Source organism: Pimephales promelas, chromosome 23, assembly GCF_988280905.1.
Source record: "Pimephales promelas chromosome 23, fPimPro1.hap1.1, whole genome shotgun sequence".
Taxonomy (NCBI): domain Eukaryota; kingdom Metazoa; phylum Chordata; class Actinopteri; order Cypriniformes; family Leuciscidae; genus Pimephales; species Pimephales promelas.
Genome location: NC_142791.1, coordinates 12,329,054 through 12,350,521, shown reverse-complemented (window position 1 = coordinate 12,350,521; position 21,468 = coordinate 12,329,054). Strand labels below are relative to the sequence as shown.

General features: G+C 37.7%; 2 protein-coding genes across 3 annotated transcripts; one reads left to right on the top strand and one right to left on the bottom strand.

Annotated features, from left to right (window-relative positions):
• Window positions 1–1,151: 1,151 nt before the first annotated feature.
• On the bottom strand, window positions 1,152–15,496 carry pptc7b (protein phosphatase targeting COQ7 b). The gene is made up of 6 exons (XM_039675488.2): window positions 14,945–15,496; window positions 10,030–10,209; window positions 7,454–7,652; window positions 5,090–5,213; window positions 4,370–4,499; window positions 1,152–4,257 (listed from the first exon to the last, which is right to left on the bottom strand). Exons 1-6 carry the CDS (start codon window positions 15,144–15,146, stop codon window positions 4,199–4,201), a joined length of 894 nt encoding a protein of 297 aa, XP_039531422.2. The 5' UTR covers window positions 15,147–15,496; the 3' UTR covers window positions 1,152–4,198.
• Window positions 14,176–21,357, top strand: tctn1 (tectonic family member 1). 2 transcript variants are annotated; one of them, XM_039675467.2, is made up of 15 exons: window positions 14,176–14,303; window positions 16,414–16,563; window positions 16,651–16,768; window positions 17,350–17,483; window positions 17,567–17,718; window positions 18,135–18,237; window positions 18,864–18,976; window positions 19,058–19,078; window positions 19,162–19,299; window positions 19,384–19,509; window positions 19,604–19,692; window positions 20,161–20,298; window positions 20,438–20,591; window positions 20,772–20,903; window positions 21,019–21,357. In XM_039675467.2, the coding sequence occupies exons 3-15, from the start codon at window positions 16,653–16,655 to the stop codon at window positions 21,163–21,165; spliced, it is 1,563 nt and encodes a 520-aa protein (XP_039531401.2). In that variant the 5' UTR covers window positions 14,176–14,303; window positions 16,414–16,563; window positions 16,651–16,652; the 3' UTR covers window positions 21,166–21,357. The 2 variants fall into 2 exon arrangements, with proteins under 2 accessions (XP_039531401.2, XP_039531400.2); XM_039675466.2 differs by lacking the exon at window positions 14,176–14,303 and having other exon boundaries at window positions 15,909–16,563.
• Window positions 21,358–21,468: the final 111 nt, after the last annotated feature.

Below are 21,468 nucleotides of genomic sequence, written 5' to 3'. Positions count from 1 at the left end.
AAAATGAAACTACTCACCCCTTATGTTATTATGAACCATTAAAATGCATAAATCACATACGCAGTGATGCTGTCTTCTCATTTGGCTTGTGGTAAGAAGGTGTCAACCAAAGGAAACGTAAAAAAAGAGCAGCAAAGTGATTCATGACAAGCTTGAGAGTTATTGGGGAAAGCTCATCAATACTTAGGGTGATTAAGTTATACAAGATTAATCTATTTTTTTAAGTTAGTTTAATGTAATTTAAGTTGAAACAACTTAAACATCCAAAGTGATTGTACTTAAAAAAAAAATTAGGGCAGAAACCTTTTTACACTGACTGTTAAGTTAGTTATACGGTTAGGGTTAGTATTTGACAAGTTACTTACAGTCAGTAATGTCTTTTGGGGAGCATCAAAATAAAGTGTAACATATTGAGCAGACAGTCAACCAATACTCTTGACATACAGTTGCAAAGTTACTTATACTCAGTAGAATATCTATTGTGGACAATTGAAATAGTGTTGCCGAATCTTTTAATACAGAATCATTGTTGACAAAAAAAAATAAAAAAAAATTACTAAATAATTGTAGAGAAGACAGAAAAGCAGTTATTTTACTTTACTAAAACTTTTAATTAGATTCTATTTTTATATGCGTATGTACTTTTAAGTTTCAGTTTTTCAGTTTAAGCAATTTTGTTTGTGCATTTGTCTTAAAAAAAATATTGCAGTTCTAGCTTGCTGGGGTTTTTTTTGTACACCAAGTTAAACTAAACGGAATGACAGATTGTTTTTATGGATTTCGTTTTCTTTCAGTTATAATAATATCCCTGCAGAAAAGTTGAAGAATCACCCTTAGCATTTAAGCAGTGATGAGCTTTCCCCAATAACTCTCAAGCTGAGACACATTGTCATGAATCACTTTGCTGCTCTGTTTTTACATTTCCTTTGGTTGACATCCAGGTTGACACCTTCTTACCACAAGCCAAATGAGAAGACAGCATCACCGCATATGTGTGATTCATACATTTTAATAGTTCATAATGACAGAAGGGTGAGTAGTTTCATTTTTATGTCAACTGTCCCTTTAAATGCAAAATATCATTAATATTAATGTGAAAGTTCAAAGAATACTCATTCCACAAGAACAGTGACACAAAAAAACACCCGGAGTCATATTTTAGTATAAATACTATATTTTTATTTAAATATTTTACAACTTGGAAAACATATTTACAGGAACTTATCTTGCATTGTTACACTGTACACACAGAAAGTGTAGTTCTCATTTGCACATATTCTGCTTCAGAGACTGAGAGACTCATCTTGACGGCAGAAGCACCATAGAAACAATCAAACAAGAGAAGGACAGATGATACAACTGAAAGTGACGACACTGCTGAAAGCGACACCCAAACGAGACACGTAAGCTTTGCCACACAAAGGCCTCTGGATGGGAAAGTATGAGATTTTAAGGCGTCTATGGTATGGTAATGGAGCCACTGCCATCCGGATTCACTCATAGTGAAACACAGACACAGATTTGATTAGCGTTCACTCATTATCAGCCCAAGTCAGGGAGGCAAGTTTCCTTAAATTAGGATGCAAAAACATTGCTCTATATTAACAGTGCAGCTGATTTGATTGGGATGGGCCACAACAAAAGCCTTGTGAGTGTTGACAGACAAAGTGGCAAAACCCAGACACTAAAATGTCTCAGTCACGACATCATCTCATGCAAAAACACTCACTAAAGGCAAAACGTGCTTTTTATGCACCGCCAGTGACATCAAACAGAACTGCATGTTTTTAAACCAGTTTAATTGGCTTTGTTCACACAGCACACAAGTCCGATTTATTTTTCATATTCTATCCCTAGGACTGATTTTTCCATCAAAATCAAATCAGATTGTTCCAACAGCCAATAAATCGGTTGAGTAAAGTACTAAAAGTGGTACCAAATACTTTCTGATCCAACAAATGTGAGTAGCTGTCTGTGTGGATGGAGAGGACGGAAAACTCTTTTCAAAAAAAGTCATTTGTATGATATTTGTGGTGCGTTCACACAGAGACATATGCTAAAAATCCAAAAATGTATGTTTTATATAAAGTTTTGTTCCAAGGATGTTTAGACCAGATTTTTTTTTTTAATTTTATTTATAATTTAATTAAATGATTAATTTCCCCGTTCCTGATACACAAAAGTAATTATTACCTGTATGAACAAAGCCAAGCATTAGACTCACGCCATTGGTAGAGCTGGTCAAACACACAGGCTGCAATTCAGTTTGCTGCCTCTAGAGGCACTGCAATTACACACATCACCTTTGACTAACATAAAAATGACTTAATTGATCTTAACGATTGCACATTACTGGCTGTTTAGTTGATTTCCATTTCATTTATCTAGAAAGAAAAGCAGACATGGGACACAACGGTGATTCCGGCATATACTCTGTAACATGTAATGGTTAGTTTGCAGTCTTCAAAGGGTGAGACCTTGGTCATGCTGGTCTTATGGCTTTCTTGCTTTGGTTTTCTTTACAGATTACACAATGTGGATTTGAGACATTGACTTCAACACGACCACGACCCACACTTCTGGTCTAATTTTGTTGGAGGCACAACTGAGGACTGGCTTATAGATCTGTAGGTGGGGAACTAGAGCCATGCCTTTATGGAACATATGAGGATGGCAAACCTCACAAAACATTGAGTTCCATGTTTAGTTGTACAGGACTTTGAATATGAAAGCTCAAAGCATATTTATTCACTGGCTATAGTTTGTCATCCTGGGCATGCATGGGCAAACTGGAGAAACTAAAACTAAAAAGAAGACCCATTTTAAAAACCTGTATTGTGTTCCCAATCTCAATAAACTGGACAAAAATATAACCATTGTGTATAGTGTTTTGCTTTTCATACAGAAGAATCGGTGTTCCATTTTATTGAAAGACTGCAAGGCAATCACTCTCAACACTCAATCAGCTTGAATTGTCACTTGTGAAATAAAATCGTCATCAGCTCACCCAGTTTATATTGTACAGGTAAAAACATTCATATAAATAAATGTAGTAACTCACACATTTATAACTTACAAAAAATGAAAGCAGCACATGAATGTGAAAATAGTCTCTAGAACCAATCTAGAGCGACAAAAAATGTGTTAGATACCCTTCAATCAATTAGAAAAATAACCCAAGCCTCACTAGGGAACACAGAAAACGCCAACAGGCCTTACAGTCGATCCATAAATACCAAAGTTCTGTTGAATCTTGTCCACTAAAAGCTAAATATTTATAAAAATAAACATTTCTATACCCGACCTTTCGATTCATGAAAAGCATTGCCAGATGCTAGCCATTTGTGCGTGTAGACTTTCAAACTCAAGAGCTGAAGTCATGTAAATATACATCCAACACGCATTCACAGTCAAAGTCAGCGAGTGTATCTGTATATTTGCGGATTGTGACATTCTCTGGTATGACGTCTGTGTAGTTTAGTTTCTATCTCTTATAAATCAAACACAAGATGTCCATTTTAACCCAACTCCTTCCCGCCTGAACTTGCAATCCATTATCTGAGACCTCAAAAAGTGACAGTGAGAGTGAAGGCTGTAAAACTCTAGAAGCAGACATGAACTAGTCAGCACATACTTAAGCACTTGCATTTCCCAACAGGTTTAAATCTAGCCAGGCCTCCTTCTGAACATTAACCGACCTTTCCTTTACAGCTTAACCAAAGTTGACCAACAACCAAACGGGACACTTATTATACACGTACACACACGTAGAAGCACTTCATATAAACTTCAGAGACGCTCACAATTTCCTCTCAAGGCATAGACAATCAACCATTTAACAACAAATCTACTTTTCATTTGAAGTATGACAGCTCCTTCCATCAGTAACCCCTGTTTGTTGTAATGCATGGCCCGTCTTGCCCGTACTAGAAATGACACAGATTTACAACACAGGTGAAAGATTCTCAAAATCCTTTTGGGAGTGAGGTCATCAACTTTGGACTGTTTATAGGCAATGTAGTACCACTTGCATCAACACCCAACCACAGGTTCGTGCTCTCCTCTCTGCGTTGACTGGAGATCTACTTGAGAAATGGAAGAATGGAAAGGGGTGCTTGGAGATGTGAGATGGGGAGCAGTGCAATAGGACGGGTGGAAGACACAGGTGTACGAGAGGAGCAAGCTCCACTGAGCGTGCTCAGTCTGTGTATTCTGCCACAATGGACAGCAGCACTGTGATGTCATCAGGCTTCCCCCCTGAAAAGACAAGAAAACAATGACAAGGTCAGTCTCTCCGATTACGGACATTCAAAGATGATTTGGGATCACAACGGTAATGGAAATCAAGGACCTCTTTTTGTAGACTCACCTCTTACATTCAGGCCGTTGTCACAGGCAAACTGGGCGAAAGGGGACATGTAGTTGGGGTCGTAGGCCAACTGATGAGCCTGTTCAGCGATGCTGCGGGCAGTCTGCTGGATACTATCATAGTTGGTGTTCTGAGGCAAATTAAATACAAAACATGATTGATTGAAAAAAAAAAAAATAGGAACAGTCTTATATATAGGTCAGGGGGATTAATTGACAGTTATACAGCCATTTTGAGATTATTGAAATGGGCTGATAACGTGAAGGGGAAAAAAAAGAGAAAAACGTAGAAAATGCAAGAATACCCAAAAGTATTGTGTTATATTACAGTCATTATAATTGTATAATTACAAAAAAAATAAAATGAAAAAGGTGGAAAGTGCACAATTAACCAACTATACTGTTAGAACAACATATCGACCAGCGGGAATAACCAGCCGTCATCGCTTATGTTAAGATTATTCGAACGGGCCGATAACCTGACGAAAAATGAAAGGTGGAAAATTTACATATAACCAATTATGGTGTTAGACCAATATATATATCGGCCAAACAGTTTTACTTTGAGATTATTGGTATCTGCCAATAATCGTGGACACGGTCCAGTTTTGTATTATTTGCCATCATAACATTGTCACTCCATTCTTGGTATTGGCCAAAATACAAATCAGTTGACTGTCACCCAAGTAGGGTTCATATTTATTGAAACTATTGTCTGTACCTTTAGTTTCTTGAGTTCTTGCAGGATCATGTAGTCCGGCATGTTGTCAAAGAGGCCATCAGAAGCAGTCAAAATAATGTCCCCTAACTGGACATCAAAGGAGGAGCTATCTGCCGCCTCAGGACTGAAAGAGACAGAGATAAAAAGACATGCAGTTAGACTTCTGCACAGTTTAACAATATAAGACGTACATTGCCCATGCCAACCTTCTACAAAACCAGTGTATTTTAATAACTATGCCACCCACAATACAAACAAATTGAGCCCTAGTCTTAAATATTGTTATGAAAAATTGAATGTCACCTTCTGAATTGAACGGATAAACAAGAACAACGCATTATGCCAAGTGTAAAGGATCACAGTTCTATTTTTTTAATGGGCAACGATCCAGTCATTTTGTAGAAAAGTTAATGGGGAAACAATGATCTAATCCACCAAATTAGAATGAGACACATGATGAGGGTTGAAACTCAAGTAGTAGGGCAAGAGAGTAACAGGGCACAGATCAGTCTGACCTAAACGGCGGGAAATGGACACTCGGGTTTAAGAGAACTCGTTCAGACCCAACATGACCTCTGGACCAAATTCAAGTAGTCAGGTTGTTTTCTTGGAAACTAGACTGGCCTCTTCAAGCTCCAAATCCCTTGAGACCGAATTTTAGTTTAATCCATCTTAGTGCATTGGGTAAATACTGGAGCTCCGATTTTAAAAAGAGGACAGAAAATATCAAGACTTCAGAAAGTGATATTTTGAATGGCAAAATTTTACAGACGAAATGCAGTCAATAGGAATCAGTGCGATTGGAAACTCCCCACACAGATTTTGAATCGGATTCAAGTGCACTTTCGACAATGGGTAATGAATGGACCAACTTTTTCATCCAAATTTCACCAAAGTTTTGCCAATGTGACCGATTATGTGGTGAATGGAAATTGGAAATTTGGAATAACAGCTAAAATGTTGGCCACATTAGAAAAAGAAAGCCAATGGAAATGTACAATGTTTAAAACTTGCCGCTACTATGCTAGACAGTTGAGGTTGTTTTCCAGAGCTCTGTGTCAATCTATCGCATTTGTTTGCCCAAAGATTGTAAGTATGAATGCAAAGAAAAAAACACAGCTCTCCCAAACAAGTTGCACAATTTGAAATATCATTCATGTCTTTAGCCCAAACAGCACTAGATAAGTTACTTCAGGATAGGAAATTGTTTGAAGTACAAAGTCGCTTTCCAGATTACCATCTCTGATTCTCTGTGGTAGAATGAACTTTCACCTGATCTGCTGAGAATATTGCAACCTTCAAGAAGATGCCTCGGCTCTTCCATTAACTGAAACCTCAACCACAGAGGCACTTTGATAACTCTGTGGTACAGAGACCATTATTGACTCTTGATATGATAAATTGCTTGTGGTGCTCCTTAAATGTAAACTGCTTTAGATAAACATGCCTGCAGATATTGTAAGATAAAAATATAAACTTTGTGTTAATGGCAAAACATTAGAATATTGATTGGCCATTTTGCAATGAAAATAAAGAACTAAATGCATGTAAATGAGTGAGTCGTCACACTTAGAAGCCAACACTCAGGTCAGATTCCTTGCTGCACATGAGAAGGTTAAATGAGTGTTTTCTGTGGCGGTCTGTCATAATGGACTCCGGACGACACAACAATATTAAGGTCCCATGCAAATTTAGCAGGGCACAAGGTGCTTAAAATAATCACACCCTCTACTGGGACTTGGGGGGAAAATGTTTTCAGCACATCCCTGATTGGCTGATTTGGTTCACCACCCTCCCTCTTTGATTGGAGGTTTTGGGTGTTTGCGTGTGTTTGTTTGGATGTGTGCCTGGCAGTGAGGAACTAGAATCACATGGCCTTGACATTGAGGATTTGAGCCAACACACACACAGTGCTTTTGAGGGAACGATTTGGCTGTTTGCACTACCACGGGGTTCAGGAGAATCCCAGCTAATATCTGCTAACACTGCTCAATCTAATCTAGTGGAAAACCATTTAATTAATAACCATTTAACCATCCAGGATAAGGAATATATATATAATGTTGGATTCAAAATTTCAAAAACATTTCAGAAAAAGTTTACACTTAATGACCATGATCAAATCAAACTACATAGTAATTAATTTACATAGAAATAATTTACATAGAAAATATGGCACTTTTTGAAGTAAAGTCCTCTGTGCCCACATTTGTCCACAAGGGAGGGAATGTGGCTCCAACTCTAGGTGCATTTTACACTTTTAATTGATGTAAAAGCCACACGGCCTCCAGAGACCGACATCTGTGACACTGATCTGTAACAGGCCACCATCTGTGATACTGCAGTGAGTGTATCGGCTATCACCTGTCGCTCAACACCACTCCCTCAGCCCCCGGTGGAGCTATGGACAGCTGGAAGGGTGTGTTGAAGTAGTGCTGCTGCTCATCTGACCGATGGACCACCTCTCCACCCCGAACCACCAAGAAGCCCGAGTCTCCCAGGTTACAGGTGTGTATCCTGTGACTCCGACGATCCAGAACCACTATACAAGCTGTGCTACTCCCTAGAGGAGAGACAATAAGAATGAAATGGAGAAAATGAGAGATTACTGAATAAATATCTAATATCTATACTATTAGCATCCGAGTTGCATAAGTTATGTGAAATAAAGTTACCTTTTGTTGAAGTAAGAATTTCATACACTAAAACATGAAATTAATTTTTGCTTGCACATAAAACAAATAAATGAAAAACAATTGTTTACATACAAATCAACTGAAAACCTTTGTCCCCATAACACAGTCATGTAACCTACATACTGTGCATGACATCATGTCCTCACTGCAAACGGGTGACAATGCATTGTGGCTCCTATTATATAAGAAGCTGTATACACTGCAAGCAGCGTGACGACTATGCAGGGTCAAACTGTTGCATGTAAAGTATGTCATGGGGGACAACAGGGGCACAATCAGTAATGCTTTACTGCAAGGTTCAGTTTGCTAGCATTAAACGCAAAAAAAAATTATCTAGGTTAATACTGAAATTATATACTATTGTTCATTTTCAATAATGTTTGTTCAATATATTTCAGTTAATGAATAACATTTAATATATATATATATATATATATATATATATATATGCACACACACCATTCAAAACAGTCAGTAAGTTTCTTTTTCATGATCTTTTTTTAGATCATGAAAAAAATTATCAATTTGTTTTCCATCAAAAATATGAAGCAGCACAATTATTTTTGAAGAATCGTGATAATGAAGACTGGAATAATGATGCTGAAAATTTAGCAGGAATACACTTTTATATATACTTCTATATTTTTGATAAAATAAAAATGTGTTGAACACTGAGTAGAAGAGACTTAAAAAATATATATATATCGAACCGTCCCCAAACCTCTGTAAAAATTTTGATTCATAAATGCTGCAAAAGTATTGCTCATCAGTGTTAGTTCATGATGTGGTGAGGGTTTCTCAGTTTATCACTAAACACAACCTTTCCTTCTCTCGATCCCTGGCCAAGCCCAAGCGACCTGTCCTACAACGGTCACCTACAGACCTTTATCGCTCCACATGCCTTCCAAAAATAAAAGCAGGTCACATTAAAGGAGGCAAACAACTCAGCAAGAGGAAGAACATGGAGTGACAGCCCTTGATGTCAGGTTTCAGCAAAAAGGTTGCATGCTTGGTAATCCAACGCCCTCCTCAAGAATCTAACTTCGGCTTTGCTCTTACAGTCACATCAGAAACATGCGAGGTTAAAACCACACCCTGAACACCTGTTAACTTAAACCTTAATAAACATGAACATTTCTGCTCTGTGAAAACTGCTCCATGACAACACTAAATAATATTTTCATAACAAGAACAAGATAGTTTCAGATAACCTGATCAACAATCAACAGACTTTTGCAGTATTTTAAATTGATATGTCAAAAATGTTTGAACTTTTCCTGATGAGACCTTTGTAAAAGCATCCATTAAGGAACTTTCGGAATAAAATGTTTGTCTACTGATATTTTTAATCCAACATCCAGCTGAACAGCTCTGGACGATCATCACTCATCCACCCTGTTCTTTATTCTACAGTATGAACTTCTATTGTGGCGTTTACACAAGTAGATAGTTCTAATTTTCCTCGTGTGTGTGTGCTGCACATGAGCACCTCAAAACTACTCACTCTAATGATGACCTTTTTTAAATCAACCATCAAGTTTTATCGATTCAATTATAATCAACAATTGGTCAATTATCCCTACTCAGAAACTAACTGAAATCACTGCTTGTTTAAAATATTAATAATTTCTATTAAATAATGCTAAAATAACACACTATAAGACAACTGACAGCAAAATCTGCTGGTTTCCAGCTCTACAATTGTCAAAAAAAAACCCATCATTATAAACTAGGGCTGTCAAACGATTAATCGCATCCAAAATAAAAGTTTGTGTTTACATAATATATGTGGGTGAACTGTGTATAATTATTTTGTATATATATATATATAAATACACACACATGCATGTATATTTAAGAAATTTTTTTTATTTATATATAAAATATTGATATTTAAATATAATATAAATTATATAGAAATCTATATACAGTACATGAAAATATTTCTTAAATATATACAAGCATGTGTGTGTGTATATATATATATATATATATATATATAAAATAATTATACGCAGTGCACCCACATATATTATGTAAACACAAACTTTTATTTTGCATGCGATTAATCGCGATTAATCATTTGACAGCCCTATTATAAACATCATTATGATAGGAAAAAACCTAGACTATATTCAATACCCTACATCACGACACAAGGCCAGTGAGTCATCCTGCAGTGGTTTAATTCATTTACCCTATAACAATGGCAGTGCGTGAGTGGTTGTTTGGATATGATCTTACCCAGCAGTGGTACTTTGTTCTGCAGGAGTTCATAGTAGCCGGAGGTCAGAATGCCTACAGGGCTGCTGGGAGTGAACCGGCCCTCCTTCACGAGCCGCTCGCACGTCCTCATCAGTGTGGCGGAGAACTGAGATGGGTCAACACCGTAATCCCTCCAGCCCCCGACACCATCCGCAACACCTGAGACAGAAAGAGCGGGGAGAGATATTGTTATTAAGTGTAAAAAAACAGCCAGACCAGTGTTAATGCTAACCAGAAGGCTTCAACACCATGAAACAACATGAAAAGAAAGGAAGAGATGGCAGTTTTTGATGCCGCAGAGACAGATGGCAGCTGCCACAAACCTCCTTCCTGGCCTGCCGTCTGACTGCGCATTGTGATGGTAATGCCAAACGGCTGTCTGCTACAACAACGTGACTGACACCTTCATTCAACAAAGACGTTGTCAGACATTAGGAGCGTAATGATGCATGATGTCACAATATATTGCAATACAAAAATGCAACATGTATTGTGGATAGTGCCAATTTGTATCATGTATAATTCATGTATAATTACTGAGAAAAATGTGTCAAAACTACTACATATAATCTTGAATATAGCGTAAAATAATGCAATGGGGGAATCTAGTCAGAGAGCAACCATATTGGTCTAAAATAATTCTGTATTTTCAGCTTCAGAACCATGAATTTGTTTATTCTGGTGTCATCATTGTCCCATACATTGGGTTTCCAGCACCGAGTCCAAGCCAATTAATTTACATCCACAATGTTAAACCAAATTTAGTATTTTAATCAACAGTATTTTTTTTAACCTTTCATCATGTGTAACAATAATATCGTATCATGAGTTCAGTATCGAAGTAAGTATCGAATCGTGACATGAGGCATCGTTACACTCCTATTAGACGCATATCTTGTGAAGCCTTTGAACTTCTCTTGAAAAATATTCTCACTTAGATTTCACGAATAATGACAAAGAAACGGCAAGCAAAACGTTAAATTAAAAAAAAAAAGAAAAAAAAAATATTTTCTTGTAAAATCTACTCCAGTAATCTTTGTTTTATTTACAACTTTGTTATTCTTTACAAAATCTAAACTCAAGTACTAAGCTATAAATGAAATTAATCCATTTAGGATTTGTCACAAAGATAAATCCACCATTTCTTTTAAAAAGTAGTTAGTTACACAACAGACAAACTAACAGCTATTTACGTTGAAGATATTTAAAGAGACATTTTAAATAACTATCTGATGAAATACTATGAAATATGAAACACCTAAATGTGTGAGTCCAATAGCATAGCATAAAACACTGTGTTGCTGTGTTATGTTGCGCTACACTGCTACTTTCCTCGTTACTGGAAAGTTACACTGTTTTGAAAACAGCCGAGATACCGTCGCACTACTGGAAAATGTTGTCTACCCAACTCTGATACTGTGATACATCTTACTCTCACTTCATATTGTAAGCACACACACGGAGAGATTAAGAGATTGCATAGGCACAAAAGGAGATCCAGGCTCAAAAGGAATGAAGGGCAACTTATCAGAGTTACACATGTTTTAGAGCAGCACAAGTCAAGCCACCATTAACATCTCAATGGAGCTTTGCAAACAATACCAACTGTTCATCACAAAGCTGCAAACATAGTGAAGTTAGAGTTGGAAAAAATCTTCAAAGAGCAGAAAGAATGGGATGGGATGCTTGACGTATACTGTATCGTAAGACCTTGAAGGAAAAAATATGTTTATTACTGTCATATGACGTAATATTAAATGTCAGCCAAGCCAAATAGCGAAGTCAGTGATTCAATGACTCAAATCTTTATTCAACAAATGTTCGTATTTAGTTTCACAAATATTAACCTGAGACGGCCATATTTACCATAGCAAAAGGCCAAAGGGGACGGCTCTCAGAGGAAATGTCCATCTGTACACCAGCAAACACTTGAACGTATTGAAAAAAAAAAACGTTAAGTTTTACTTCATTGCTGCACAAAATGACATTTTTACAGTATTAATCAAAGTTAAAATTTCTTGAAAATAGTACAAATGAATCCTATGAAATTAAAATGAATTAATATTGCTTTAATAAATGCCAGCAACACCAACACTGAAAAGTGTTTCATCTAACTGCTAATGTGATTTCAAAGGTTCACACCCTCCTGAAACTTCAACATGAACCGCTGAGAAAACAGATCACTGCAACAATAAGGGCTCCAAACAAACCCTCTAGCTGTTTCTCAAGGGCAGCTCATTAAGCTAAAGTGAAGACACCTACTACTGACCTTTAAAGACTTGTGATCGTAAATAGGCGTCAAGCAGACCAAGTGGGCAGAGACACAGACACACATTTAAATGTAATTAAGTATATAAAGGCAGATGATATTGCGTGATCAGGACTATTATAGAAATGATTGGACTAGGAAACAGTGGCCATCCGCTCGTTCATTAGCTTTGGTTACGAAAGTAATATTTCCATTCATTTTTCTCATACAGGGATTTTTTTTAAGTCTTTGTTAAACCATTATAAGCCACGAACCAAAACCAACAAGGTGAATCAAAATATCACAAACTTAGATTTGCAGCAAAGTTGATATATTTAAAAAACAGACCCAAATAAAGTATAAAAGATTAATATTATGTATTTAAGAGTGAATGAACTATAATCCCATATAGTTCAATAGTGGATCAACATAGAACCATTTAAATGTTTATTGTGTATAAAGAAACAGTATTATGTTTATTTCAAAATATTATTATTTAAGTAGTTTGTTGTAAGCATAGGGAGACTGACAGCGCTTTATTTTGCCACAATTCTCTGATTGGTGTATTTTTTGCAGAATCATGGGTAATTTAATAAGGATTCTACTGTTTGCCGAGAATAAGAATTATTTTTAAAAATAAGTTAAAAATGAGTGTGCTGATGGCTTCAGCAAAAACATATAGGCTACTATTAATTAAGAACCGGGTAGCTCGGCCTGTTAACGTTTTAGAAGTTATCGTTAAAATCGATTCATATGTAATGTTTACTTCCAAGCGTTGTGCTCTAAAGCCGCGGTGACACTAGACTTTGAGCACACGAATTCCGCGTCCCAATTCAGAGGCTGCATCCTTCAAAGGCTGCATTCGAAGGCCGGTTGAGTCACAGCGGTGCGAAGAAGGCTATCCCAATTCAAGCTTCTGCAAATGCATTCTTAGTTTCCCGAGAGATGAAGGATTCGACAGATGGATCGTTCATGGCATTTCCTATCCCAGAATTCATTGCGCGCCAGTGAGGACAGGACTTTGAGAGAATGTGTCAAATTACAATTTAAAGGAGTAGTTCACTTTTAAAAAAAAACTTTTGCTGATAATTTACTCACCCCCATGTCATCCAAGATGACCATGTCTTTCATTCTTCAGTCGAAAAGAAATTATGGTTTTTGATGAAAACATTCCAGGATTTCTCCATATAATGGACTTCATTGGGTACTAAACGGTTCAAGGTCTAAATGACAGTTTCACTGCAGCTTCAAATGGCATTAAACGACACCAGACGATGAATAAGGGTCTTATCTAGTAAAACGATCGGTCATTTAAACAATAAAATTATCAGCAAAAGTTTTTTTTTTTTTAAAAAGTAAACTAATCCTTTAAGTATTAGGTTTCAACTTACTCAAGTAATGACGTGGTCTTTTTTTTTTTTTTTTACAAACATGAATTTAACATATATTTGGACCTTCTAACATTTTGACCTTCTTTGAAAGAGCTTGCGTTTCCGGTCTGATACATTTGCATATGAATGAAATGAAAAGTGTATTGTGATCAGACGACCCCTTTACAAGACCTGGAATGGTGACAGTTTGTACCAGCACGTTTTTGCACTTACATTTAGTAGCCAATAAATGCAGTAACTTGTATTTTGATCCAAGTTATGTGCAACCACAGTAATTTTAGGGCTGAACAGCTGGCCTGCTGCTCACGTGTTTGCTAGTATGTAACAAAAGCTGGAGAACCTTCATTGTAGCACATGGATGTATTAGGCATTAGGGAACTCATTGTTTTCTTGTATTTTAAAATCATTGCACATTTTCCCCATGAAACCCCTCCAGTATGTTTTTTAGGATTACAATATTATGTTGTAGAAACAGAAAGAGGATATGTCTTTTGGAGCAAAGGACAATGAAGCCGCCTGTGCGTGTCGCTGTCACGTGGAAGCGAATAAACAACATGGCGGCAACCATGCTCAACCATTCTGACCTTTACAAAGAGCTCCTGCACAATGTACAAGTAAGCCCTCAAGCCTCCTGCATGTTATAATAGAGTGCAATTATAGCTCATATCGTTCTTTCATGGGATCAAACTACTTAAAACATGAATATTCATAGCGTACAATCATCGAATCACTAGAGGCCAATAAATTACACTCGATCGGAGAAATCTATTCATGTACAGCACACCTGACTTCACAACATGTCATCTATATCCAATGTTTCCGTGATGGAAAGGTTTTAACGTTACATGGAAATTATTCTAGTTTCTGCCGCTAGTCGCGCTCAAGGGGTTCAGCAGCCTTTCTGGGTGAAAGGTCAACCCGGATTACCCAAGCTTATTTTGCATTAAATTTAGATGTTATGAGATATATAATATGTAGAATCGGTTGCCCGGAGCTGCTTGTTTAAAAAAAGCATGTTAAATCCACCAACGCGATCAGGAAAATCGCAAAATATTGGAAAAGAGGGAGGTTATTTAAGGTGAGGGCTGGACACCCTCTCCATCATGAAATGAGTGCTGATTAACCCGTGAAGGTCATTTTCGTAGTTAAAAGCCCTACAACCCTAACAACAAGTGCATAACGTATGTTATCTCATATGGCATTTGTACGTTAAGAATCACACTGAAATCTGGTGTCAGGGTTCATGATCACTCACCCAAAACGTCCGCAGACTTGTGCCGGGCAATGAAGCAGGCATCATCGCCGTAGCACATGCCTTTCTTCAGGATCCCCTTCCGAAAGTCCTTCCCGAAGCCGCAGCTGGCCGTGATCAGGCTGTAGTCTCTGCCGTCCGTTTGCGAGAGTCCGCCCAGGACAGCCCTGGCAACGATCCTGCCATAGGAAAGTACCGATAACATTCCCCTCCTCCGGTAAACGGTAAGCGTGTAGATGCCGAGCCCGTGCCCCGTGTGTCTAGGATCCGCGCGCGCGTGCACTAACGTTACCTGCGCCTGTGTGCTCCAGCATTCGCAGATCAACCACACAAGCCAAGCCAACAAACCGAGCCCGTTTAAAAGTGATACAGAGTCTTCTTTACTGAAACCCGGACACGTTAAATGTATGGCTGTTTTATGTCTTAGCGGATATAACAGACAAAGTTCCTCCAGTACACTCCATCCTATCGCACATCCTCCCGTGTACTCGCTCGCATTCCCCGTGTTCCGGAGACGAGCACATACGGGACCCGGGGGGCGTCACGTGACACGCTGTGGTGACGTCAGAGCGTAGTGGAAACCCAAGGACATAGTGGAAGAACCCAGAAGAACCTGGGAAGAACACGTGCTGCTGCTGAGTATTCATTACTAGAGTCTTGCTGCGACTTCTGTCTTTTACTGTCTGCTTCTGTGACGCTTTATTTTTTCCCAGTGCATATGCCATATACTAATGATCTATTTTGTATTGTTGTGGAGCATTTCAATTAAGAGTGAGAGTGTCTTTGTGTGTGACAATAAAAAGTATATCTACTGATATTATATAAATGTAATTATAAAAATGTGTGTGTGTGTGTGTGTGTATATATATATATATATATATATATATATATATATATATATATATATATAAATGTGTGAGTGTACTAAAATATAAAAACGCATATATTATCTATTATAGATATTATGTAATATGACATTGATAATAATAGAAATAGAAACTGGTTTATTTTTCTTGTAGCCAAATATTACATAAAGCTATTCATTTGACAATATCTTGGATGGCACTTTGCAATTATCAAAAGAGTATGGCATTTTTTAATTGTTAAAACCAGGTAGACCGTTTGACCTACTCATTTATTAAATTATATTTTACTGTTATAGATGAGCCACAGAAATGGCTGGGATCATAGACAGTAAAGGGCTGGGATCTGCAGCTTTGCAATCCCACAATGCATTTCACTTCCTAGATACGAGTGACACAACGCGCTGTAACCAAGCATGGCGGCGTTGTGCTGTCTTTTTATTCTGACATATTTAGAAACCGCGTTCTGTATTGAAGACACGAACACCACAGGAAACATTAATGTTGCACTCAGAGACACAAACGACACGTCTCCCGGTCGAGATGAATTGCTTAATTTAACGGAGCTGGGAGTCAGTTCTACTCCGTCTGATGTCTCTCCTTCAACAGCTTGGACGCCCGAATCCGTGACCGCACTACCGGACCAGACCGAGAGCTCGGAGAGCGTCATCCCCAACGCGACCCCCGAGTCCCCGCGAGCCGCCGCGCCAGCACCGCCTCTGCTCCTGTCCGGAGTCCTCCCTGACCCGCTCACCGACGGTAGGGGTGTGATGCCTGCCTGCCTAATATGACTGAAACAGTGCATGTTTTCCTCATTTCAGCCTAACTCCGTGTGTGTTCCTCCAGTCATGCAGCTGTGCCCGTGTAACGTGCAGCGCGAGCAGTGCGACATCAACTGCTGCTGTGACCCGGACTGCGCAGAGCAGCTGCCTCTCTTCACTCACTGCTCACCGCACATTGTCAGGTGAACACACTGCAAAACTACATGACATTATCCCTCTCCATGTACATATCTGCTCACTGTGATTTCGGTCCAATTCTCACTAACTGTTAACTACGACTTTTTCCTCAATACACCCCTCATTACTGCTTATTAATAGTTAGTAAGGTAGTTGTTAAGTTGAGGTTTCGGGTAGGATTAAGAGATGTAGAATATGGTCATGCAGAATAAGAATGAATAATTAATATGTGGTTTATAATACATGGTCTATCTATCTATCTATCTATCTATCTATCTATCTATCTATCTATCTATCTATCTATCTATCTATCTATCTCAAGTGCCATATTTAAAAATCACTTTTTATGTAAACCTATTCTGAGTAATAATTTGTAATCTAACTCATTTAAATTCAATGTTCATTGCATTATATGACGATTTGGGATTCATATTTGTGATATTGTAATCAAATATGTATGAAGAGGCATTTATTACCCTTTCTGGCTTGATTTTGTGTTTGTTTTTTGTTCTTGACAGTAATTAAATGTTATTTTAGGAAAAAATCAATCCTTATCATGAGTGACTACCTTCTATGGTCCTTACAGTAATGAGCCCAGACTGTGCAACCGGGAGTCTGCGGTCTATTCCTTGAGCTCGACACCAGAGGGTTTATCTCGAGTCCAGGCCACTGTCCAGCGACAGCTCAACCCGGATATCTTCTGCATTCAGACTGCTAACTGTACGTCAATCTGGGAAATCTTTACAATCAAATCAAGCAAATGTTTTCAATCAGTTTAAATTTCTCCCCTGGTTCTTTTTAAGATGAAGAAGGCTTGATGTTTGCGACACCAGAAGTTCCCACTGAGGAGAATTTTGACTCCCTTTTTGGACGATTTTTGGGATTTTTCTTTGGCCGTCTGAGCTTGACCAGTCCACCTCAAAGTCCTGATGTGGGAAATTCATCAGGATACCAGGTAAACTTTTTGAATATTTGTTAATGCGATATATTTCGTTAGTCCTGTGTGACTTACTTTCTTCTGTTTCAGTGTGTCATGTCCAGCTGTAATCTGGATGACAGTTATTTAAGCATCAGGTTACATGTGGAAACAGCACTGGAATAGATTTAATGTGATTACAACCGATCACTGTCTGCGCTGATGTACAGTTTCACCCTCTCTGCCAATGTTTTTACTTTTATTAAAAAAACATATTGATTTTTAAAATGTCAGGATGGTTGTTTTTCTGCAGAAGTGGAATGCGTAACTTTAAAGGAATTGGATTACCGTGTCTGTTCCCCATTTAACATGACAGCTTGTGTTAATGTTCTCTTGAATTGATCACTCTTGTTACCAATGTTTAAGCAATCCTCGTGTCTCTGTTCTGCCCTCAGTATGGGGATGTCATTCTCACAGTGAATGCGGAGGGGGAGCAGGAGTTGTTCACCTTTCCTGCCGCCGCAGGCACAGCTCACTGCTTAGACGCAAACCCTGCAGGTAGACCGAATAAAAATATTTTAGAAAATGTTAATGCTGCATATAATGTCCATAAAGTTAAGCTAAGGGATTCTTGCATCTATTTTAATAGCAACAGCAAGCTACATGGCTTGAGGTAATATTAGCTATGTTTCCATCCAAAGTTGTGAATTTAACTTCTACATAAAATTGGAATATTGCATAAAACATTTGCGAATAAAGTAGCATTTCTATCCCATGTGTTCAAGAGAAATCATCACTTCTTGGGAAATCCAATTTTGTTGTGCATCAATGCATTTATTTGGTAAATGTGTTTCCACATTGTAGTTTATGCGCATGTATTCTTTCTTATTGGATACAATTTTTGGATTTAAAAGTTTTCTAATGCACATTTTCAGAATTTATGCACATCTTTGCGTTTCCATCCAATGTGTTTTTATGTAATATCCCAAAATTTGCATAAAACAGGTGGATAGAAACATAGCTATTCATATCTGTAGCAACAACAGCGTGGTACAATTCACATGTCAAAGAGTAATATATAGAGGTTTGTACATATATTTGTTCATATATTGGGGTTTAACCACTTGCACCACTCTAGATCTTCTTCTCTTTTGCTGAACACAGATTTCCCTGTTATTTTGCAGGTTTTCTGAAGGATCAGACAAGCAGGTGTATGAGGAGCTTTGATTTGGCACGTGATTGTGCAACGCTTGAAGCTCTGGCCTTGAGGACTTATATTAATTTCAACATCCGTTCTGTGAGTTCCTTGGTCATCAAGGCTTTATTGACCATTTTGATGCTGCTATGTCATACAACAACCTCTGTTTGTTTTCTCTAGGGAAAAAAACAGGAAGCTCAAGTAAGTGTTTGGAATTTCACTGTATTATTTGCATTTAAAGACATTTTCATGTGTCTTTACATACGTTTTGTTTGTTACCTGAGGTCATTGGTGTGGAAGTGGCAGCTATTACCCTGCAGTCTTTGGAGGGCACACGGACGCCAGTGGACCCAGCTGACAGTGCCGTCTATTTTCCTTTGCTCCTGGAGTCTGGTGACGTCTGCAACAATGTTGTGCAGCAGGTAATGCACCTATTATTACTATATCAGAAATCTGAAATGTGTCAGGATTCGTAACCTGTCTAAATATTCTGGCTATTCTGTCAGGTGAAGTACACTTTCAGGTACAGTGAAGCTGGGGAAATCCTGAATGTGTCGGCATCGTTTTTGCTGGGAGTCATTAAAAGTGTCACGGTGCCCATTCAACAAGAGTTTCATATTACATTCATACAGGTACTTAATTTTACCCTGTCAATATTTTCTTGAAACTTCTTGGATCTTATCTTATCAATAAGGAAGTGATAGTTTTGTGTACATGCTTTGATAGGAGATCTCTAGCACAGCAGGGTTACGTTTCAGTGGAAATCCTGGATATTTGGTGGGACGGCCCCTTGTGGCTGGAACAAGAACAGCCGAATATCCTTTATTCAAACCTGTTTGGGCAGATGTCATTATCTATTGAACACCACTAATTTAGTCCCTAAAATGTACCAAAAAAAATTCAAATTTTAAACATATTTCTCAAAAAGTTTAAAAACAATTAACAATTATTTTTGGATATTTTAAAAACTAAACCCTGACATCACATTTGAATATTAATTTTAATATATTCAGTAAATTAGAGAATTTTAGATCAAGTAATTTTTCACCATAGTCCACAAGTTAATTTATTATTTACATTAATAATTTGTATATTGGTGCGGTGGAATTTCAATCAATCATAATTAATATTGCATTAATTTTTCTGAAGTGAAAATTCCTTTTTTTTTTTTAAATTATTATCATTTATTTAGAATTATTTCAAAAGTGAATCAGCTTTTTTCCATAATGGATTTTAATAAATAAATGCAAAGCCTGTGGCACAGTCCTTGACCCCTGTTTTACTGGGATAGTTCAGTCCACTGACCCAAAAGGATCACTCACTGTCCTCCAAAACTCTGGAAATCAGGATTGTTTGCTTGGCTCATCTCAGCGCTCCCCTGTCATGTTTGGGATTGACATGGTATCAGGCTGCACTCTGAAGTAAGAGGCTATTGTAATAATAGTAATGATTATTGATTAATGATTTACGTTTTGATGAATTAGGCATTGTCCAACAACCAATTATGTAACATTAATCACCATTACTATTAAATGTGCATTCATGTCCTCCCTTCCTTAGACTGTCTGATGGAGTTAATTGTTCTCTGGTCTCTGAAGTCATTTTATGGGCGCTAAAAGGACAGAGTTTTCCCGATCACGTGGCCTCGTTTGGGAATTCCTTGCCTCAGAAACCCTTGGACTGGGTGCCAATACAAAACCAAACAATAACATCGGTAAACAGCATACTTGTCATTTTCTCTGTGAGTGGAGTGGAGAACTCTTGCTGATGTTTGGGAAATGGGAAATGTTGACATGTAAACTTGGCTGGCAGTCACCATGATGATGCAAAGATGATTTGTAAGCACTGTTTATTCTTTTAACAAATGTCTTGCTTCACTTTATGGTTTACTAAGGGCACACAAGCTTGCAGCATACCACTGTCTTACCATCTTGAAGTAAAATGGACCAAGTATGGAACCTTGGTGAACCCCCAGGCTCAGATTGTGAGCGTCATGGAAACAATCATTACTAACACCAGCAGTTTGGTAAGTTTACATCCCAGAACATTTAAGGTGGACAGACTAAATTGTAATACTAGTCTAAGCAATTTATGCAACTGGCAACCAATATGACGTTAACATTGTAAACTTTTTTGTTTAGACCCTCCTTACCGGTACCAGTGGTCTTCTGCCTGTCACAAGTTCAGTGCGTTTTATTGATGTGTCTGCATCTGCCAGTCCAGGATTCAAAGTTCCTCCTACAATTGACGCTAAACTGCCCTTTGACTTTTTCTTTCCATTTGTATAATGGAATATTTCTGAATCTCGTTTGGCAACAGCAAGGAAGACCCCCCTTTCTCTGTCCATTCTCTTTCTTTTTATTTATTTTATTTTTTTAGAAAAATGTATATGGTGTATATTGTCAATTCATGTTGTACAGTTTATAATGTGCTGGTTCATAAAAAAAATAAAAATAATAAAGAATACTTTTATACCAGTGTACTGATCTGAGACTATATATAAATTAGTGTCAAAACCGTTCAATTTAAAGATATGCGCCCACAGTGAAATGAACATTTATTTTGACAATATTTACTCAAAATTCACTATA

Excerpts from the sequence above, each read along its gene's own strand:
- pptc7b (XM_039675488.2), bottom strand. The coding sequence starts at position 15,146 with ATGTTATCGGTACTTTCCTATGGCAGGATCGTTGCCAGGGCTGTCCTG. Across the intron at positions 10,210-14,944 it reads CAAGTCTGCGGACGTTTTGG|GTGTTGCGGATGGTGTCGGG; the intron begins GTGAGTGATCAT and ends TTTCTGTCTCAG. Across the intron at positions 7,653-10,029 it reads GAACAAAGTACCACTGCTGG|GGAGTAGCACAGCTTGTATA; the intron begins GTAAGATCATAT and ends TCTCTCCTCTAG.
- tctn1 (XM_039675466.2), top strand. The coding sequence starts at position 16,221 with ATGGCGGCGTTGTGCTGTCTTTTTATTCTGACATATTTAGAAACCGCG. Across the intron at positions 19,510-19,603 it reads TTCATATTACATTCATACAG|GAGATCTCTAGCACAGCAGG; the intron begins GTACTTAATTTT and ends ATGCTTTGATAG. Across the intron at positions 20,904-21,018 it reads TTACTAACACCAGCAGTTTG|ACCCTCCTTACCGGTACCAG; the intron begins GTAAGTTTACAT and ends TTTTTTGTTTAG.